The 16574-nt window shown below is 32.3% G+C and overlaps 1 protein-coding gene and 1 long non-coding RNA gene across 2 annotated transcripts in view; one reads left to right on the top strand and one right to left on the bottom strand.

Moving 5' to 3' along the window:
• The window catches only part of LOC145331960 (oxysterol-binding protein-related protein 2-like), a 38775-nt gene extending 22211 nt beyond the window's left edge, over positions 1–16564 (bottom strand). The window contains exons 1-14 of the mRNA XM_080176833.1: positions 16435–16564; positions 16074–16238; positions 15568–15704; positions 14928–15052; positions 13542–13620; positions 13166–13247; positions 12750–12821; positions 11967–12044; positions 11247–11364; positions 10706–10779; positions 9332–9444; positions 8828–8952; positions 8147–8212; positions 7592–7677 (exon numbers count right to left, since the gene is read on the bottom strand). Of these exons, the coding sequence (XP_080032959.1) occupies positions 7592–7677; positions 8147–8212; positions 8828–8952; positions 9332–9444; positions 10706–10779; positions 11247–11364; positions 11967–12044; positions 12750–12821; positions 13166–13247; positions 13542–13620; positions 14928–15052; positions 15568–15704; positions 16074–16191 (1273 nt within the window). The 5' untranslated portion in view covers positions 16192–16238; positions 16435–16564. The remainder of the gene's footprint in view (positions 1–7591; positions 7678–8146; positions 8213–8827; positions 8953–9331; positions 9445–10705; positions 10780–11246; positions 11365–11966; positions 12045–12749; positions 12822–13165; positions 13248–13541; positions 13621–14927; positions 15053–15567; positions 15705–16073; positions 16239–16434) is intronic.
• LOC145331968 (uncharacterized) lies at positions 1057–2511 on the top strand. The gene is made up of 2 exons (XR_013883972.1): positions 1057–1175; positions 1961–2511. It is a non-coding gene; the product is annotated as an uncharacterized LOC145331968 (long non-coding RNA).
• Positions 16565–16574: the final 10 nt, after the last annotated feature.

The raw sequence follows: 16574 nt of genomic DNA, 5'->3' as shown, positions 1-16574 counted from the left end.
GAAGAGAAAAGTCGAGGCCTCATCCTATTTTTAATTTGAGTTTCAGCTATAGATTAAAATAAATAAAAAGCTTCGTTGTAAAAGAGAACAATATTAATATATATAATAGGATAATTGTTTTAAGCCTTTTTTAAACCTTTTTGATTTGATCTAAGAAACACTTTTTATCCTATTCTTAATATTAAATAATCCGGGTTTAATATATATGAATGTAAGAAATATTAATAAATTATATTTAAATTGAATATTGTTTTTCAGGTTGAGCAACACTGATTCATCAGAAATAACTATTTGGGCGCTGCAATTAAAGAAGGGCTCACTTAGTAGTAAGTTTTAAATAATGTAATAAAAAAATCAATATAATTTAGGACCTTACGCATGGTTTTAAGCTACTTCGATAAACTGTTTGTTTTATAATTTTTTAAACCTTTTTGATATATGATATAAGAACGACTTTTTATCCTATTCTTAATATTTAAAGTATTCTACTATTAATATATATAAATAATAATAGAAATATTAACAAATTATATTTCAATTAATATTGTTTTTCAGACTTAACCAGGAATCAGATTCGTGAGAAAATATATGGGCGCTGCAATTAGTGAATGGTTTACATAGAAGTAAGTGTTAAAATAATTTTAATAAGAACATGGATATTTTAGGCCATGTTATTAAGACTATCCTTTAACGAAACCTTTTTAATTCAACCTTGCTACGAAGCCTTGTGTGATACCGGTAGAGTGTTTGAGTTCTTAGGGAACCACACTAATTACATAATATTATCTTGAGTTAGACAGGTTTTATAAGCTGTAAACAGACTAATACAATTAGCTATATGTCATTATCTTTAAATTATTTATTATAATTTATATAATAGCACCTTTGAAATAAGCTCATATTATATCCAACCTATATTCGCCCTTTAAGGTTTATGATTGTTTTAAGCGTAACGAAGTTTTATACCCTTAATAGAAAGATATTATAAGATGTGTTTTATGTAAAATAATATTAAAAATATATATAAATTATATTTCAATTAATATTCTTTTTCAGGTTTAGCTTCGCACACAGCTGGGTGTATTCTCTGATTATAAGCTGACCGCAATTCGACCGTGGAACATTTCTTAAGCACCAACATGAAGCTGTTGCCATCAGAAATTCATCCGTTAAAAGTAAGTGTTTAATTATTTGTAATAAAAGATAGTTGGAATAATCCTACACGCAACTACGGCAACACCTCGGCCCCAAAAGGTAGTTTCCATGTATACAAGCATAACAAATATGAAGTTAATATACACAGACACACATCGAACTACCTTTATGAAACTGTATACTAAATTATATTAACAATTAAGCTATTATTAAATTTATTAGATAGATATTAAACTGGTTAGACAAAAGTTAATACATAAAAATAATGTACTAGATAGGTAGCTATTTAAAATTAGATTTTACTACTTTATATTATTGAAACAGTACATTCAGGATATTATTAAAATCTAAACAGCATTACATTCATCCTCGTGCATGTTTACTTCGTGAAGAACAGCTGCCAGTTCGGCAGCCTGGGCAGCGGCGGGCAGCAGAGGGGAAGGACGGCAGCGATTAAGATGTGTAGTAATCCATCCATGTTGATATAACCTCTTACAAACCTCCCTCTGGATCTCGACATTGTCAGTTCTGGCTCTAATCTCTAGACTCTCTCTTAGTACTAACATACGACTATTTAATTCATACCATAACTCCAAATTCCCGTTATAAGACATTCTTAGTTTCTCTCAGTCTGGTTATGTATTGATAACTGAATTAAACTTTCTCTAATAAGCAGGCACATACACAAGCTGTATCTACTTTCTCCATGAAATTTTCCCAAAACCGTTAACTTTCCTTTTTGTAAGGCCTTTTTGATTTGTTAATCCTTTAATTGCTTAATTTAAAAATGAATATTCTTTTTCAGGATTTTGGAGTTGAACCAGTTTTGAAGTACGTGGAGCTTTGCAGTTCCATGGAGAACAACGAGAGTTCCATCTCAACATGTAACAGTCACAGATTATACAAAAAATTTCATTATATTTATTATAACGACAATGTTGAACCGAGAAAATATGTTAAAATATGTTAGTCAGTTAAAATTAACAAATAATTTACAGAACGATACTAATAAGTTTTATTATGACGATCAATGTTGAACAGAGAATATTCTGTTAGTCAGTTAAAATTAACTTAAATAAAGCGTATTGATTACAATCAGTGTTTATTATGACGACAATGTTGACACCTAACATTCCACAGCTAAAATTCTAAAAAATATTGACTTTAACATATAAAGCGTATTGATTACAATCCGCCCAATCGGTGTTTATTAATTAAGTTCTACTCGAGAGCTCCAAACATTCCACAAGCTAAAATTCTAAAAAATGTTATTTACAGAAACGATACTAGTAAGTTTTGTAGTTTCAGTATTGACCTGGATAATATCTATATGACCTGTTATGTTATAATATGAAATAAATTCTAAATAAAATCATTATCATCATTATATTTTATTTGCGATTTTTATCATTAAGTAGAAGGATGTTTGTTTGGAAAAATCTGGACTTAGCCTAAAAATTTACCTAAAAATATTGACAAGAATTTAATTAACAAGTAAGAATGGAAAAACCTACCTTAAATACTGGAGATCTTGAGGCAAGTATAAACTTGTGCACTTTTAATTTGGATGTACTAGTTTCTATCAAACAATCAGTAAACTCTGGATCCTCAAAACAATTCTCCAGGTCACCAGAGAGACAGGATACTGCACTTTCAGGTCCAGGTTTTATAACTTCCAGCCAAATAGTCAGAGTACCTCCAGGTAGGAGACTTGCCTGATTGTTCTTCAGTACATTAATCTCCATAAAAGCAGCATTACAATTTACCTCTCCAGGTGGCACTGTTATCAATCGACATTTAGGCATCAGTAGTAGACTGTTGTTATCTTGGATGCCAATCTTTTGTAGTTTCAGTATTGACCTGGATAATATCTATATGACCTGTTATGTTATAATATGAAATAAATTCTAAATAAAATCATTATCATCATATTTTATTAATTTCATATTCGATATAACGAAAGCAAATAGTGCTGAGTAAAAGGATGCTTTGTTTGGAAAGTATTAGGTCTGAATATTTCCTCATTATATTTTATTTGCGATGTTTATCATTAAGTAGAAGGATGTTTGTTTGGAAAAATCTGGACTTAGCCAAAAAATTTACCTTGTCAATTTTTACCAAAAAGTTGGTCAAATTTTACCAAGTTTTTTTTTTTGGCAGAGTCCAAAAATCTGGACTTAGCCTAAAAATTTACCTTGTCAATTTTTACCAAAAAGTTGGTCAAATTTTACCAAGTTTTTTTTTTTGGCAAAGTCCAAAAATTTGGACTTAGCCTAAAAATTTACCTTGTCAATTTTTACCAAAAAGTTGGTCAAATTTTACCAAGTTTTTTTTTTTGGCAAAGTCAAAAAATTTGGACTTAGCCTAAAAATTTACCTTGTCAATTTTTACCAAAAAGTTGGTCAAATTTTACCAAGTTTTTTTTTTTGGCAAAGTCCAAAAATTTGGACTTAGCCTAAAAATTTACCTTGTCAATTTTTACCAAAAAGTTGGTCAAATTTTACCAAGTTCATTTTTTTTGGCAAAGTCCAAAAATCTGGACTTAGCCTAAAAAAATACCTTGTCAAATTTTACCAACTTTTTGGTAAAAATTGACCAAATTGTGTTTTTTTGTCTAAGTCCGAAAATTCGGACTTAACCTGAAAAATAGAGTTGTAAAATTGACCACATTTTTGGTAAAACTTCCAAAAGTGGTAAAATTGAAAAAAAAAAAAAAAATTTAAATTTAGGCTTCATTGTATAAAAGTCATTATTTTAAAGTACTACAACTGATTATGAAGAGCTGTTTTTTATTTAAAACACAAAAAACGGGTTTTTTTGTTTCGTCAAATTTTACAAAAAAAATGGTAAAATTTGACTAATTTTTTGGCTAAAATTTTTGCTGGTAAAATTTACCACGAAACTGGTATATTATACCAGGTTGACCAGCTTTACCACTTTTCTGGTAAAACGAGTTTTTTTTCTGGTATTTCGTAGAACCTGGGTAGACTAGAACCTATCATTTCTTTTCAATAAACAAGTGGATGTGCCGAGTTTTGCTTCCGTCGAGGGTTATAAATATCGGGAGAAAAAATGGAAGATAAAATCTTTTAAAAGAGACTAGCTGCTTCGCCCCTAGTCTCTAGAGGCTTTGCCTCAAGAGGTTTAATCAAACCAATTTTTCGTATTTTAGATTTAAAAGAAAAATAAATTTTTTTTTTTTTTGGGGGAGTGGGAAATTTTTTTTTTTTTGGGGGGGGGGGGTAGTCGACCCCACTTTTTTAATTTTAGTTTTTAAAAGAAATTTTTTTTTTTGGGGGGGGGGGTCGGGGGTGTCCCACCCCCCAAGAAAATAGTTATAAGCCTTCCCGGGACCTATGAGAAGCTACCCTGTAAAGGAGAACACGATCGGTTCAGTGGTTAGCGAGATCCTTCGCTACAAACAGACAGACAAACAGACAGACAGACAAACAAACAGACAGACAAACAAACAGACAGACATCGTTCTACTTTGTATTATAGATAACACGTTAAACTCTCCTCTCTGTATATTTTGCTTACGCTATTTCTCTGAATATTATACAATATTGCTTTGTTTGCAAATTTATATAAATAAGGTAAATAGACACAGATTTTAATTAAAAACCCGACCTATTAAATTCCAATGACCATTGATATGTTGCCTTTAAACTTTCAGATGTTATTACAAAATTCATGATTTTAATTTTTATTGTATGTGTGTATTACAGTATTTGAATTTTACAAAAAAAAATTTGAAAGACAATAAAGTCATTCATGTTTATATCATTACATAAAAGTAGTTCTACCTTAAATTCGATTCGATAAAATTTTTGAAAATACGACGAAACGCCCCTTAAGAGGCGTTGACACTAAAGGGACTATACCCCTTTAATTTTAGCTTTTTTTTGAAAACATGCCCTCAGATAAAGTTCCATTCCTATTGGGATAATTGGACATTATTGAAATAACAACCCCATTCTTAGGAGCGCAGCTAATGTAGGACTATATCGTAAGGCTGTACGTCCATCCGCTTGAAACTATCTTGACAATGGTAAGGTGGATTTATTTAATGTATTTTTTATTGATGAATTTAAATTATATACTAAAAATAAATTAAATAATTTTTAAAATTGGAAAATATATCCCAACAATCCAAACAATTATTTGTAATGTTATTAGATTGATTAGGCTGCGCTGCCTTTGAAGACAATTATCCTTGTTGAAATAACAACCCATTTCTATAAATTCTTTGACCACAAACAATTAGGTTCAAACTGTGAATAAAGAGTTACGCCCCCTTTGAATATCATCCAACCCTCCGGCTATATTTTGAAGGCCTCAGGGTATATTCTTTTTATGCTAATTTAATCTCCTGCAGAGATAATTTTATAATTTATTTGTTTTACTATTGTAAAGCAGTAATTAAAAACCAAAATATAACTAAGTTAATTAACAAAACAATAGATAAAATCAGTTTTGCTAATTAAAATGGGCGTGTTTGCCCAAAATTAAAAATTATAGGCCCTTGGGGTATATTAAATATGCAAATTTTATATTTGTTTGTTTTATCATTGTAGATCAGTAATTAAATGTGGTGTAATAACCCAAGTCCCGCTGGGTTAATTGAGAAAAACAATAGAAAAAATCAGATATGGTTTAAACTCCATAATTAACTGGGGCGATTTGACCACATTTCAAGCTGTGATAATTGAAAACAAGATTGAAACTTTTATTCTTAAAGAGAAATATGTTAATTTTTTACAATTGAGCAATTAAATGCAGCGAATTGACCAATTTCAAGCTGAGAAAATTTTATTTTAATTACAGTTTTAGATCAAAATGTGGAGATATGCAGATGTTTTATGGAGTCCTATTGTGAAAAATAATTAAATGTTTATTATTCCTATTGTACTGCAGTAATTAAATGCGGTTTAATTACTGATAACAACAAAAGATAATCGGATTAAGTTAATTAGTGGTTTATGGTTCAATTCCTAGCCTCCGGGCAAAACTAAATGGCTCGGGGCTAAATGAATATTGCCGCAGGGCACAAAAATATGCGCGGTCAGCTACAATTTGACCCCTGGTGAGCGTAATTGCTCCCCGCCCACTCATTTAACATGAACAATGCGCATTGATTGCGCGCGGCCAGTAATGACCCAGCAGGGAATTAAACTATGCATAAATAAAAGGGTTTTAATACAAGTTAAACTGACTTAAAATCGCCAATATTCCAATGTATTAAGTAGCAATATTTTTTATCTGAAGCTCAAGATTTTAATAACTATTAAACTGATTGAGTTCACCTTTTTAGAGAATCTCCAATAATGGGTTTTGGAACCTCAAAAGCTACTGTGAAAATACGACTTAACGCCTCTTAAAAGGCGATATCAGAAATAGAATATACCCAAAATGGGGCATAGTCCTTTTCATGACCTACAGCTTTTACACAATTGGGAATTGTAATATATTCGACGTAATATTTCATTCTTTTTGATTAGGTATGGAAAAAAGTAATTTATCTTCTATTTCCCTATCTTCACATGTAAAACCTACAAGTCTCTATAAGTAAGCAATTTTATTTATTTAATTCAGGTCAATGACATTAGATTAATCTGTTAATCATGTTTGTCCTTTATTTCAGTGGGTTTATTGTAACACAACTTAAATGAAGAAGGGTTAATCAGATGTGGAATGTGCCGGCAGGGAGGGGACATTGGACTATAAATTACCCTCGTAACCAAATTTCATAACTGTGTTATCTTTTATGTTGTCTCAAAAATCTTGGGTAATTTTATCGAATTTTGATTGATTTTCTCCGAGATTTAAAAGGATAAAATAAAGGTTAAGGATATAAAAATAATTTATTGTGGGGGAGGGACTAACACCATTTAAGATTTTTACCCCGTCCCTAACCTCCCAAAAAAGCTTGGACATCCCTGAAATGACTACAGTTAAAAGTATTCGGAATAAACGATCATAATTATAATGATCTCGTGTTTCTAACCATAAACTACATGCCTTAAGTGCTATCATAAAAGAAAATAGTTTATAATTGCCAAAAGCTTGTGGAAGAGTGTGACATAAATTATTTTGTCTTGAGGCCCATCCCTGTAGCTCTGAGTCAAGTACTATTAAGTCACTGCCTATCAATGGCTCGGTCTTTAAAAGCATTAAATTGGATTTATTTTTTATTGATCCGCAATACAACAAAAATTAACCTTCTATAGGTAGATAAATTAAACACAATCCAGTTATCAAATAAAAGGAGAAAAACTTGTTTTTTTTTCAACTTAAGTAAACAGTTAAATTTAAAGTCTTAAGTCCATCCCTCTAAGTCTGTGTAATTTTTTTGAAACTATCTTTGTATATGATTAGATACAACCTAAATAGTTCTAAGCTAGATAGGACATCTAAAAAGATAAGAAAATATTACCTGTATGTGAATGTTTATGTTTGTGGAACCATCTTGGAGTCCACCACTCTGATTCAGCCTTGTTCTTGTGCGGTCTTCGAGCTTCCCTGAAAAGATTCAAAATTCCAACTTTTATTCTTTTTAAAAGCGAAGCTCTTCTTCAATCAGGGTCTATCCGTACGTCCGTAACGGTTAGCTCTTTTCGTTAATTTAGGCATGTTAGAATTGTCCTATCGATTTCAAACTTTGTGTGGTGTTTCCTGAAGTAGTTAGGTACGATTTAGAAGGCGTAGCAACTATATAATCGATAACAGAATGTCTGTACGTTCATATCATATTCTGATTATTCAGTTCTGACATTCTACTAGAGTTATTGTTGGTTTATCCCACCGTTTCAGAGCTTCGCTTTTAGGTATGTTGTCATCCTTGTTCCTAATTCATTACATTTTCCTAACCTTTACACTAAACAAGGATCGCAACATCCATAAAAGCGAAGCTCTAAAAACAAAGGTAGAGCAAACGAACATGAACACTTCCTGATTTGTGAGAAGCTCGAAAAAACGAAAAAAATTGCACCTTTGTTTATTTTCTAATCTTGCTTTCTCAGCCGCAGCTTCGTCTAGGATTCCATTCTCAAGCGCTCTAAAAAAATAAAGGACGTGAGATTCAGATTAATCTTCGGTAAATTTAAAGGATATTTTAATAGTAGGTAATTTCAGTTTTTCCTAGAACCTCTGTGTGTGTGTGTGTGTGTGTGTGTGTGTGTGTGTGTGTATGTGTACTAGTGTAGCCATTGTTTCTTAGTGTTTGCAACTAAGTAGTCCTGGGGAAGGACGAGAAACTTTTGTTTATCCACTAGGGCAATCAAGATCCACGTTCTAGTACATTATGACTGTCTTATGTGAGCTTCTATCTAAAACATTTCTTCTTCCAAATAAGATTCTTTTCTTTAAGTAACACCACCGAATTGTGGAATATAACCCCCCCCCCCCCAAGATCTTAATCAAAAACAAGTCGGCGCTTTCACACAAAGTGGCTGTTCAGCACTGATACCCTTCTATTTTAGAATTGATTGAAAATAAGGAGAAAGTTTTTTTTCCCGCATGCCTAACCCCTATAGGTCTACCAAGCACCCAATAATATCGAACTTGACCTAAAGTAGTAAAAAAACAAACGAAAAACTTCTATTATTTATAATATATTCAAAAAGGGAAAGCGGGGATTTCAGTGTTTGCTAGGCCTTTTAGGAATATCTACCTGATATCTGGTCTATGTCTACAATCAGTGGGGGCGAGTTTACCCCCCTGACCAGCTTCGTTCAATTTCATGGTGAAGGAAGAAAAGTTGTAATAGAGGCTGGAGTGCTCGGGCAGTGGGTCAGCCTAACAAAGAATAAGATATTAAGTTTTATTTAATAACAAGTTTTCCTTTTATAGAGTTGAAATTTTGTTATGTCGTCTACTCTAAATGTGAAAGGATGAAAGCATGAAAAAAGTAATATGAAAATCGATAGGTATTATATACGACTATTTCATATTTATTGCGACATTATTTATCTGAAAAAGTAATTAAATTGCGACATCAAATTTGACAAACAATTTACAAATCATAATTTTTTACTTAACTAAGATTTATAAAAAAAATAGTAATAGTTTACTTTTTGGTTATATAATGACTTTCTGTTTCTTTCTTAAAAACTTTTTTTCTTCTTAAAATTAAAAATTGCCCCTAAATAAATATAGGATGATTTAATGACCATACCTGCCATAAAACCTTGCTGGATGGTACAGCTCCCATGAGAAGGGGTGGATGTTTGGGCAGGTTAGAAGCGTTGGCATCAATCTTGTTCATATTAGATATATTCAACATCGACTAGAGAAGAATTAATTTGGATTTTTTTTATTATAAGTCCCCATAATTGAATTTAAGGGACTTTTATTGAATTTCAAGTTGAGTGTTCAAACATATTAACCACTGTTTGTAATCTATAGGAGGGATATTTTTTTTATTACCATTAGGACTGTACATCAAATTCTCGGCCATTGTCTTATCCCTTTAGAGCCCTGATGTCAAACTGACTGCCAAAATGATTTTCTCAGGGATAAGGGATAGGAAACCTGGCCATTAATTAGGTCCCGGCCTAGATTCTAAAAGGATATTGCAACTATTATTAATTACTATCAAACTGGCGGACGCTCCCAAGTAGCTACCACTCTAAACCAATAAGAATCGGCCTGTTTTTGTCAACCAATCACCAATTGGGGGAAGTTTTAAAAGCAGACAATTCTAGAAAAAATAATGATTCGTCTGCTATTAAAAAATAAATATAGCAGACAATTCTAGAAAAAATAATGATTCGTCTGCTATTGAAAAATAAATATAAATGGTGTTAGATCACATTAGCTTAATCATTAAATCTGCTCAGAGTTAAACATTAAAAAAGGGCCATATAGAAAAAACAAAAATAACGGGATTATTTTTTAGGAAGTGCGTAGCTAAGAATATTCAATTGGCAGTTTATAAATGAAGTGTTGTATTTCAAATTTTAAAAATTCTATACGGAATGGATAAAACACATTAACCTTAATTTTTGTACTATTAGTCAATTTGTACACAGTACAAATCTATCACTACGTAATAGTATCCAAAGAATACTTGATAGAATGTTACCCAAGTGCATATTAATTTATTTATTTTGAATTTTAATTAGCAATGAAATTTTCAAATAAAATTTTTACTCATTAATAAAAATGCAAATAATACAAACTAAAATCTGTCTGAGGGAAACCCAACGATAGCTTTCTGACAGTTCAAATTATCAAAGTATAAGATAAAAAAATTTTGGGAGAGAAAAAACTTCATTTTAACAAAAGCCATTAATATATAGGTTTATAAAAAGTTATGTTTTTTACTTTAAACTAGCTACCTGAATTTGATTCTATACTTTATCTACACACACACACACAGCTTTTTTATTAGCGTAATATACGAACGACTGCGCCATCCCAAAACTGGTTTATTAGGCTAGAAATAGGCCTAGGCTTGAAATAGGCCTGAAATAATATTTTCCTACGTTTCCCATCCCTTATCCCTGGATTTTCTAAGGAATGTAAAATTAAAAAATCCAAGTTTCCTGAAGAGTTTCTGGTTCTGCACTACACAAGAATTCTGTCCAACGACCATACAGAAATTTTAACTTTGTCTTATTCCTAAATAGATAATAAATAGATAGTTGGATACCTATACAAATATAGAGATGGATAATTAGGTAAAAAGATAAATAATGTTCATTCCAACGGCCATACAGAAATTTTTAATTGTCCTAGATAGATAGATAATGTTCAGAACTAATACTTAAAAAAATAGTTCATTGGCCTGGCCATACAAAAATCCCTAGATAGATTGTAAGTAGATAGATGGATAATGTTTAGAACTAATAAATGTAGTTCACCTTAAATAAATGAATAGACGAACATACATGTTTTAATTGAAATAACAAGAGGGTGAAAGCAGGAAGGAAGGGAACATTGGACTGTAAATTTTACTGGTACCCCAAGTTTTTTACACATGTTCTCTCAATGTTAACTTACAAAATGAAATTATTAAATCATAACTGGATTATAAAAGCTAGCAGAGTCCTAACTTTTCCACCAATAAGAAACTATAAAAATCTTACTTGTCAATTATGAATCCTTCAACAGTGTGTAAATCATCAGCCCCAGAGAACCAACCTCCAGGCTTGAAGTTAATTACAGCCTTCAATCCTGTATTGTGACATACAACCTCCATAGTACCTGAAATAGAGTATGTAAAAACACCATCTATCGGATAAATATTCAACTAAAATTAGTTTAAACAGTCTCAAATAGTCTACAACATGACACCCAACCTCTATAGTATCTGATAAAGAGTATGTAAAAACAACATGTATCGAATTAATATTCAACTAAAATTATTTTAAACAGTCTCAAATAGTCTACAACATGACACCCAACCTCTATAGTATTTAAAAGTGTATGTAATTGGTTAGATATTCAACTAAGATAAATTTATGACTGTATAGTCCGCTATGTCACCCTATAATCATCTCGTTACCCTAACATTTTTCACCATTAGGTCTTTAGCCTTTTTTTCAACTAATGTCTCAGTCCGCTATGTAAAAAAACACCGGTTATCTAAAGGTCTTTTATGGTCATTTGTTGTTTCGTTTTTTTGACCCATTATGTAATTTGTCCCTTTAGTTATTTTTTTGTCCCATTAGGTAATTTGTCTTTAGGTCTTTTGTCTTTCAGGTCTTTTGTTTTCGGGTTTTAAGTATTGAGGTCTTTTGTACCAACATTTTATATCCAATTTTTTTTAAAACATGATCAAGACAAAGGTTGTGTTATTAACTCACCCGTATGTTCTAGCCATAGAGAACCAACAATGATATTATGAACAATGCAGTTAACATTACTCCACGTGTATGTATCACCTGAATGAAAAGAATTAAATAACCAATAATAATCACAGCAATTTACGAATTTAACTTAGGTCTTCTTATGCCATTTAACACTGTATGTGGTCATGACATTTACGTTCAGCCGTTAGGCAGCTAGCACCCTTTAAAGTTCATAGTTTTTTTTTGTGGATATAATCGTTACCAGGAACATTAAACCGCGAAGTCTTTCATAAAACCACTCTATATGTGATTTATTTAAGGCTGAATTCCCGTGACCTTAGCAAAGCAACTGATAAAAATGCCCATTGATTAACTCACTTCAGGAGTGGTTTTACGTAGAACTTTATAAGAGCAAACTTATTCAAAATTTTAAATTAATAATCTATGTGCGGTAACTCCTAGGGGATGAAAATTGAACTTGAAATTTTCAAATCTAATTTTCTCAAAAATTAGATTTCATTGGATTTTCTAGTTGCTAGATATGAAATCTACGCATCTTGTATGGCTAGATGGCAGTGGTCAGGTTAAGATTGGAAATTTCAAACTAAATTTTTATAGTAATAAACTGTGATGGGAGGGGAGATAGTGAAAGATAGATGATAATGTAAGAATATAAGAAAAGAGGTAGGTTTTTAAAAGAGAACAGCTAAAAGATTTGTGGGTAAAATGCGATACACTATGGACGAACAAATTTTAATTCTAGAGCAGATGAGCTCCTTAAATCATATTTAAAAATACCTGTTAATGGTAACTCTACTGTAAAAACTCCTTTAGGCTGAAACTCTATGCTTTTACCCCAAAACTTCACCTAGTAACCACACAGATAACTTATGGATTTGATTTTGCTATACCTATACAAAAAAAGTCTTTTATTTAAAAAAAGGCAAAAAAATTACCTACAAAAAACAACAAAAAATTTTCTGTAAAATTTTCGTTGTTTCTATGGGTTTTTAAAACAGATTATTGTTTTTTTTTAGAATAAGCAGAACATATATGAATAAACGAACAGCAATTAGAAATAAAGAGTTGCTACGCTGACAAAAAGTTAAAGGGCCAAAGAAGATTTTACTTCTAAAAATACTCATAGCAATCCAACAGACAGAAAAAAACATAAAGTAGCAGCGCTAAATAAAATCAATATCTGTGCAATTCCTTGGGATACATAGATCCATAGAAGACAAATTCTTTGTTTTCAGAGTTTGCATGGAACGCTGCAACTGGGGGGTGATGGCCAACCTAAAAAAAGCAGGTTAGAATTGTCCTATCGATTACAAACTTTGCATTTTACTCTATAATATGCTTGCTTGACCAGCGTTATACTCTTGGAAATATTTTTTTCAATTTTTAAACTATGACTCTGACAAAGAACAACTATTTTAGGTTAGGTTAGGTTATAGGCTAGGCGGGGTGGGGGGCAAGCGCCCGTGGCTAGGCAGGCTAGGGGGCCAAGCGCTGCGGCCAGAGTTCACAGATCTACCGGTTAGTGTTTCGTCAGTTTTTTTGCTGCTCCATCTTAAAAATATTTATTACCTGTTCACAAACAATTCTAAAGTGTTCTTGTTCAAGCTGGTATGTCTCTCCAAGCAGAGGATTGAACGGTTTACCCATTCTTAAAAGTAAGACTTAATTATCAAACTATTTTGTTATGTACTTATTTACCAGATTTTTAAAGCATTTGGATTTAGTTTGTTTTAACTTCATTAAGGGGGGGGGGGGGGGTTAATGCAACCATCTCGAAATCAATGTATAAATGACACTTAGAATACGAATTTTGATCTAAAATTCTGCGTGAGTAATCCTTGGTAGGTCTATTTTCCCTAAATTGAACAAAAAATTTGAAAAAGTAACGGCTAACGGCTCAGCCGTTTAGCCGTTTTTTGGTTATTTTTAGGGCAAATCTGTCATAAATTACGTAGGAATCAACTTTTTGAAACATATTTATGCTTTAAATTATGTGAAATGATACAAAAACAACATTTTCAGATTTCTAGTACCAGCAACTACCGGCTAGAACCGTTTGAAAACATTTTGGAGCAGAAAATAGTACTATGTGGAGATAGGTTTCGTGATGATTTGCATTGAAAATAGCGCAAAAAATGGCTAAACTGCTGAGCCGCCTGCTGTTAGCCGTTATTTTTCCAACTTTTTGTTCGATTTAGGGAAAATAGACCTACCAAGGATTACGACTTCTGTAGATAACAAGGGGGGGGGGGGGGGAAGGGGAAGTTTTGACACATTTGCGTAAACAGTGAGTATAGGCTTTATCTTTGGACTGAGAGGATAGGTTATTAGGGATAAAATCATTCTTATATGATGAATTTCCCCCAGATTTAAGATTTTTTGGATAGGCATCCAGGTTCCGGAGCTTCAGGCCTCCAGGTCCTCTCTGTACAGGTAAAAATTAAAAAAAAAAATTTTTTTTGAAGAGTTAGAAGTCAACCTATGAGACAAAATATGCATATTTTTTAATATTATTCACATATTTGAAGAAAAAAATGCATATTTTGTTTCATAAGTTGACTTCTAACTCTTGAAAAAAAAATTATTTTTTAAATTTTTACCTGTACAGAGAGGACCTGGAGGCCTGGAGCTCTGGAACCTGGAGGCCTATCCAAAAAATCTTAAATCTGGGGGAAATTCATCATATAAGAATGATTTTATCCCTAATAACCTATCCTCTCAGTCCAAAGATAAAGCCAATACTCACTGTTTACGCAAATGTGTCAAAACTTCCCCCCCCCTTAGTGGTTGAAACGTTTGGACACTCAATTTTATTAATAATCCAATCAAAATTCAATTCAAGAGTCAAAAACAATAAAAGTTGTTAGCCAACGAATAAGAAAACGTTATTTTAGAACTTTGGGGACCAGAGTAATAAAGAATCTAATTTCCTCTCTTTCTCTTGCATCATGTTACCTGTCGACATTGCTGGCCAGTGCTGAGACTGCGAAGGTGGCCACCAGCTCCAGCCGTTCAACAGGATCCATAGTTCTGGCGGCTGGCAGCAGAATGTGCGAATAGTTCATGTACTCAGATATTCTCTACAATTGAAAATAGATAGGTACCATAAGGCATTATTTACCTAATCGAAAAGGCCACTGAATGCATCTAAGATTACAATTTCTATCCTAAAGGTTCCCCCATGCCCCCCCCCCCTCAAAAAAGAAAACTTTTATTATACTAGGTACGCAAGAAATTTTTCATATATTTTGCCAAAGAGAATGTTCCATTTTTTTTCATATGCTTTCCACCCATCTCAAATTTACTTAAAATCCTTTTTTTGTCTGTGTGTTTGTACCGAAGGATCTCGCTAACTGCTAAACCGATCAGGTTCTCCTTAAAAGGGTAGCTTCTCATAGGTCCCAGGAAGGTTTATAACTATTTTGGGGGAGGGCACCAACACCCTCCCAAGAGAAATCGTCCCTAGAAAAAATTACCCCCCCCCCAAAAAAAAAGGCCTAGGAACGTAGCCGCTTGTTACAATAAAAAAAAAAACATACTGACGGACAAAGTAATCTATTATGTAGTTGTACATCAATAGTCATGGTTACAATACCTGAAGTAGTGAAATTGGTTCATTCCAATGGACCGGCATAGTGATTTTACTGAGCTCCTTGCCAATGCATTGTTTGAGAGCTGACCAGAAGTTTACTTCGGATTTGTCTGGTTGTGGTACTGGTAACTTGCTGCGACCTACAGGGTAAATTGTAGAGTAGGATAGAAAAGTTATGGAATATATTAAGGATATGAAAAGTTTTTTGTCTGTCTTGTTTGAACACAAAAATGAAGCAGGTTTATTTTTGTGATCTAACAATAGCGTTCGATAGTGTTTCACATTTTTTGTTGATGTCTATTGAGGGTAGTTCAAATGTTTAGGTAACAAGTATGGATTTATGCATCATGATCAATACAAAACAATTTTAAGCCATTATAATTTAAAATTTATTTAACTTGAATCTTTAGTCATGATCAGTTTAAAGCAAGAAAAAAAATCAAAGGATTATCCATTTCAATTTTCTATTATCTTTTCATGGAAATATCTCTAAAGCTGAAATAATTTACCCTTGTATTTATTCTTTACAGGAGCATCATTTTGTTCCCCATTGTTCTGCTCCTTATCATTTTTCTTCTCAACATTGTTATCTTGGTCCGCTGCTGTAGTACAGTTATTATCATCCATCTTTTCAGCAAAAGATTTTCTGTTATATGATGTTTGAAAAGATTCCTGATTCATTTTCAAGTTTATAATTTTACAAGTAATAATTCAGAGGAAGTAAAAGTAACAGGATGTTTGTCTGTCTATGTTTCGCTAACCGCTGGACCTATATGGTTCTCCTTTGCAATGTAGCTTCTAATAGTTCCTTTGAAGGGGCATACCGGCTAGTAATGTGTTCTATAATGAAAGTTAAACATAAAAATTCCTTGTTTTATGAGCTAGTGGTTGTTTTGATGACAAAGTGATGACATTACAACATGAATGATGACAAGTTGATTGATTGATTATACCATGAACAGCTGATACAAAAACATGAGTGTGTGTGATGATTGAAAATGTTTAATTTT

This window comes from Acartia tonsa, chromosome 11 (genome assembly GCF_053477335.1).
Source record: "Acartia tonsa isolate MP-2025a chromosome 11, ASM5347733v1, whole genome shotgun sequence".
Taxonomy (NCBI): Eukaryota; Metazoa; Arthropoda; class Copepoda; order Calanoida; family Acartiidae; genus Acartia; species Acartia tonsa.
The sequence above is the reverse complement of the archived record's forward strand: the minus strand, read 5'-3'. Positions and strand labels throughout refer to the sequence as shown.